Here is a 5,937-nt window from a genome sequence, read left to right on the forward strand (position 1 = left end):
TCGCTCTCTCTCTCTCTCTCTCTCTCTCTCTCTCTGCACCCTTCTGCCTTCTGCAGGTTGCCCTGGCTCTGGAGCTCTTTGTTTCTGATGAACAGTCACCAGCCACATCAACCTGCCTAGTGTTTCACTGGTTGTTGTGTCTTGTTGGTTTTCTTTTCTTTGCTACGTGTATGTTACCACAGTCTTGGTGCCGCAGCCATCCAAGGAGATGTGTGCAGTCAAGTGTGTGCTGTTGTAGGTGATGGGACACGTGGAGCTATTGGGCTGCAGTTCGTTCAGGTTGATGTTTCTCAGGGAGGTAAGAGGGAGCACCAGCGTCATCTCCATCTTGTCACACCTCAGCTCTGCAGGTAGACAGAGCAGATTCTTAGATCATTAATACTTTTACACCCACACATAAATGTATATTATATTTTCTCAACCTGTTCCAGCAGGTAGTGCCTTCATTTCCCCTGAAAATGTTAAGAAAAGACATATTTTAGTAGTCAGTAATTAATAGTCAGTATTTTCTGAGAAACCCTGTTGTAAGACTAGGAGTGGTATATTGTGAGCTACAGTAAAGCATTCTTATGCTGTTTGTAGTGAGAGGAAGTTCTTACTTTGGAATAGCCACACGCATCTGGGCTCTGACTGTAAACTGGAAAGACAAAAAGTGTAAATCATGAATTGTATGTAATTTTCCATCCAAATGAGAAATACTGCTTTAAGAAGAGACATGCCTGGAGCACACTGATGAATTTGCTGCTTTTAATGGTGCAAACTGATTAGACTACTGTAAAGTTTTGACACTCCTGTGCCTTCATCAGAATCATACAGTTGCCACTGAGTATATTTATTAACCATACCAGTGGTTTCTAGCCAACAGGATGGCCTTTGCTTAGGCCCATGTAGTGGTGCCTATTAAATTACTGGACATGCATTCTAGGATAAGTTTGGTTTTGTGTACCATCCCTTAGTTATAGTCCTAGGATGAGGGGCATCCCATGGTGCAGAGCTCCTCTCCTCTCCTCCCACCTCCCCTCTCCATTTTATTTTTATATGCCACCATTACATGTCATGTATGTCATTAACTTTGTGTCTCCTCTCTCCCATAGTGTGTCCTCTCTCTCTCCCTGTACCCTTCTGCAGGTTGCCCTGGCTCTGGAGCTCTATGTTTCTGATGAGCAGTCACCAGCCACATCAACCTGATCAGTGTTTGATTGTTTGTTGTGTCTTAAAATTGTTGTGTTTGTTGTGTCTTGTTGCTTTTCTTTTCTTTTGTCTCTCCTCTATCCACTCACCCCAACCGGTTGAGGTAGAAAGCCACCCACCAAGAGCCGGGGTCTGTCGGAGGTTTCTTCTGTTAAAGGGAGTTTTTCCTCCCCAGTGTCATCAAATGCTTGCTCAAGGGGGTTTTGTCTGGTTTTTCCTCTACAATAATGTGGTCTAGGAATTACTTTGTAAAGTGTCCTGAGATGGCTTTTGTTGTGATTTGGTGCTATATAAATAAAACTGAATTGAATTGAAACAATCTAATTTGTTTGCACAGTAAATTTGTATCTGGCAACTAATAAAATGTCAGGTAAATATGAATACTTCTACCTAAAAGGGGCATTCTAGTGCACTTTACATCGCTGTTTTTAGCACAATACTACTAGTAACTGCAACATACAGTAGTATATTCTATACTAAAAACAAAGGATAACATTATATGTATTCTCTTAAAAAATGTTCTGTTTCAGATTATACCTAGAAAATCAGAAATACCTGAGGCCATCTTTTCATACAAATTTAATATAATTTTCCAGAACTTTTTGTCTACTGTAATACCTTAAACATATTAATATAACTAAAAGTAACTGTCCATAAACAGAATAGGTTACTTGGTTTAGTACATCGCTCATTACACGTTTGATGAGGCAACTTGGTCTCAACACCTCCTCCCTGTTCAGGGGGACATAGACTGTGAATCACCTAGCTACTGTATCTCTGACAGCACTAGTGGCATTCAATTCACAGAACAACCTACCTGTTGGTGTTCGCAGCAAAGCAGATTGGCAAAAGGCGGGCCAGTTTATTTCCAGACCTGACCCAGGACATGGTCATCATTGCCAGAGGGCCAACTAATTGGAAGCCAACCCTGTAGAGTTCAGGGGGACCAACCACTGCTACTTCCAAAACACTGTAAACACAGAGAGAAAACTTCAATCTCAACTCCAAAATCACTAATTCCTATATATAATATACATTCAGTCATTCACTCAAAAATGAGTACTAAAGTGAAATTGCAGACATTTCCTAATCATCATCATTTTCCAAGATTAATGTTCTCATCTGTAAGATGTGCGTTGTGGGATTGTTAGCAGAAAGTATTGCACACAGCAAAGACACTAGTGTTCTGCATTAAACTAGAATTTTTTTAGGGCACTGTATAATTGATAGATTTACACACTCAGCATTTAGATGCTATGACAAAATGATGACCACATTATTAAGTAAGTAGTGAGTGATTTCGGACCCATTTGAAGCTTAGGCTCTGGGAAACTAAGATTTTCGGGCATTTTACTGACCAAACAATCAGTTAAAAATAACCAGTAGTTGCTCCCCTAGTTACGCATTCCTAGCAATTCATAACCATTTGAAGTCAGATGCAAACAGCGTACAGCTACAAGAAAATTAGCCTAATCTATTGTATTATGTTAATACTGGATTTAAGTTTGATGTAACATCCAGAAACTAGTACTGCTGTGGACCAGTTTGTGCCACTGGAATAATATGTAGCGTTTTTATGTGTAAGCACAAAAAACATTAATTCAGATGACAGTGAAAGGTCAAAACAGGACATACCTTTCCAGTTGTGACATAAAGTTGACATTGAATTTCACCTGCTGGTATGGCAGGGCAAGCAGCATGGTGTCCTTTTTGGGGGTTCCACCAGTTACTATAGGTTCATCACTGCAGCTGGTAGTTGACTCCTCCACTGGAAAAAAAGAGAATAAGAGGTATTTCAGTAACTCCAAATTATAACAAAAAACAAGAGAAAAACTATAACAAGAAGAACTAAAATGGGACACAGCAATATGTTTGCTCCATAGCACTAAATCATACATAGACAACATCAATACCAGTGAGAGAGAGGTGTGCAGGGATGGAGCTGAGGGGTGGGCTGTCTGTGGTAAGGCTTATTTGGCGTGAAGGAATCAGGTCTTCTACCATCAGGTAGATGAAATATTGTCCTGCTGGTGCTTCTCCAGTGAATGTCAATATACACTCCTCCTGGTAAAAGAGTTTAACCAAACAGCAAGCAACTATGACATGTTTTCACTGAGCAGAAATACTTTCACAGAGCAATGCCCACAATGAGGTCTGTGGGTTATTCATAGTAACTGGAGAGGAAGAATATACAACAATGTTATAGCATATCTTAAAAAAATAAAAGAAAAGAAAGTTTACTTATACCGCCAGAAAAATGAATTTTAGTTCATTTTTGCAATATTGATTGATTGATTAAATAACTGTGTTTTGTTACTGTATGTACTGCTTAAGAAAATGCTCAAGTTAGATTCACCTTATGCAGTTGTATAAAGGGGTACGGAGTACAGTCAATACACTCCCCCTGTTCAGGCTGGGCTAAGCGGCACCGCACCTTGTCCCCATCCAGGTCTTTTACAGACAAACGGAAGTCATGCGAGCAGTTCACACGGGCCCTGAACACAACATGAATCATAAACAGAGATAATCAGCTCCTCAAATTGCAAATGCATTAACAATAAGTGAGAAAAAACTAGATATGGTCAAACATACAACAGAAAACAAGGTGTAAAATATTGCAGTATTTATGGGGCCAGTAATTTTCCTGGAGTTTCCACTGGTTGAAACAATGCCCATAAAATACCAAATTGTTGTTTTTACATTCTGGATTTTGTACAGATTAGTCAGCCTTAGAGATGCTGGAAGACAGATTTTGTTATTTTGGGACAGTCAGGCTACAGGTGGTTCCCTATTTACAGTCTTTATGTGAAGCTAAAGCTGCTGGTGGCCGCAAAAAAAGCAAGTAAATGTAGCCTTTTCTCAAAATTTGAAACTATTCCTTTAGGTATTAGCAGAGACATTCTCCCATTACTTGTAATTAAAGTTCAAGCATTGGAATAAGAAAACAATGTTTAATTACAACGACAATAATGGATTCTTTGGGTCATTTAGGGCAGTGGAAACAATTTGTGAAGACAACATTGACAATCATCACCATTTAAAATTTATATGGCAAACATGTTAGCTTGTTAGCTAAACAGTTGCTTATTTACATATCCAGTAGATACAAAGTAACAATGTTTTGAAGTTGTGTTTCTCTCCACCTGTCAAATATAAGTCCAATGTTCACTTTCTATTACCTGTTTTTGGTCACTACCAAATTTTGAAAGAAATATCGGGATCTTTAGTGACTAGATGTTCACCAGCTAGTTGCTAACTGTGGCTCTCTGCTGTTTGGTAATATACAACGGGATTTTAGCAATTTTTCAATGAAGACAGCTTCCTGCTATGACTGAAAACGATGCTATGAGAGTGGTGAGCATGAACCAAACACTAAAGCTGCAACCAGATAGCTTAACAATATGAGCTGAAACTCACTGCAGTCTTTATGTGAAGCTTAACAATATGAGCTGAAACTCACTATAAAGCTCATTACAACTAAGCTGCAAATTGGGTGATAATGCTCTGTAGGTTCATCACTACAGATGAACCCCTTTTACACTGTACAACTGTTTTTACACTCTCATTTGAAATTGTTAATATAAATAAATTAGTTATAGCCACTTTTAGGCTATGGCTTTTTGCCATGGCGGCCTTTTCCAAAAGCATCGAAACCGCCATATAATTTGAAACCTTTAAAACCTATTTTATATAAGGGGTTTTCAGTATCCTTGACTAGTTCAACCCTGTGTAACTTATATTTCATTCTTAAAGCCCTCATCTTCCATCAGCTTTATTTTGGGGTCAGTGAGCTATCTCCTTTTATGCATTTTTGTGCAAGTGGGTCATAGAGGGGCAGTCAGAAAACAAGGACACAGAAAGGGAGACACCTAAGACAAATGTCACCAGACTTGAACCAAAGGCATCGTGCACATGATGTGCAGCTGTACATGGCGCTTGTTGAAATCATTCAGCTGTCAAGGCACATCCTTTTTACATATTTTTTTCCACAGTTTTCATTCAATTCATTTGACTATTTACAACACTGAGTCTAATGTCTGGATTCAGTAGTTTCTTACAACAAATGGTTATTTTGGAGACTGTGTGTCCATTACCTTAATGGAGGAAAGAGACCAACATAAGGAGGCTGGTTGAGTTTCCTGCCGTTTGCCCGAACCACTGGTCCTGCTTTCAGTGATACGTACATTTTTGTGTTGTTGGACCTAAACATTTGAGAAAAAGTATGGATTCGAGTACTGAAATTCCTTTTATTGATTTCCCTTAGGGCCTGATAGGTTGATTTGAATTGTGATATGACCTAAAACAAATAACATACTAGATCAATCAAAGAAGACAAATATTAAGTAGAACAAAGTACAACAGAAGCTTGAAGGACTTGTTGCACACACACAGTACACAGTGCATTATGCCTACAGGAATGTTAAACAAATAAAAGCACTGAGCACCACACAGGTCCTGAGACACTAATCACAGTGAGTGGCATTATTAAAAGACTATAAATAAAAAGGCACAAGCATTTTCCTTTTTTTGAAGTATTTCACAAGATCTTTTCATAAAAGGTGAGATATACAAAACATTGCTTATTCCATTATGTATTTATATTCTTAAAAGAAAACTCTAATGGTCTACTTCAACTTAACTTCAATTGTTAACTTTGACAAATTTCAGTAATGTCAAACAAAGTCATAAACAGCTGCAGCAACCTCAGCTGAGTAAAGACAAATATTATTTATCTACTTTATATTT

The 5,937-nt window shown here is 38.4% G+C and overlaps 1 protein-coding gene across 1 annotated transcript; it reads right to left on the reverse strand.

Annotated features, from left to right (window-relative positions):
- Positions 1-161: 161 nt before the first annotated feature.
- LOC109965070 (uncharacterized) lies at positions 162-5,388 on the reverse strand. The gene is made up of 8 exons (XM_020608808.1): positions 5,286-5,388; positions 3,548-3,686; positions 3,105-3,255; positions 2,827-2,959; positions 2,009-2,161; positions 600-637; positions 423-452; positions 162-344 (listed from the first exon to the last, which is right to left on the reverse strand). The coding sequence occupies exons 1-8, from the start codon at positions 5,375-5,377 to the stop codon at positions 163-165; spliced, it is 918 nt and encodes a 305-aa protein (XP_020464464.1). The 5' UTR covers positions 5,378-5,388; the 3' UTR covers position 162.
- Positions 5,389-5,937: the final 549 nt, after the last annotated feature.

The sequence above is a fragment of the Monopterus albus genome, unplaced genomic scaffold (genome assembly GCF_001952655.1).
Source record: "Monopterus albus unplaced genomic scaffold, M_albus_1.0 scaffold95.1, whole genome shotgun sequence".
Taxonomy (NCBI): Eukaryota; Metazoa; Chordata; class Actinopteri; order Synbranchiformes; family Synbranchidae; genus Monopterus; species Monopterus albus.

Excerpts from the sequence above, each read along its gene's own strand:
- LOC109965070 (XM_020608808.1), bottom strand. The coding sequence starts at position 5,377 with ATGTACGTATCACTGAAAGCAGGACCAGTGGTTCGGGCAAACGGCAGG. Across the intron at positions 2,960-3,104 it reads TGCACACCTCTCTCTCACTG|TGGAGGAGTCAACTACCAGC; the intron begins GTATTGATGTTG and ends CTTTTTTTCCAG. Across the intron at positions 638-2,008 it reads TTTGCTGCGAACACCAACAG|TTTACAGTCAGAGCCCAGAT; the intron begins GTAGGTTGTTCT and ends TTGTCTTTCCAG.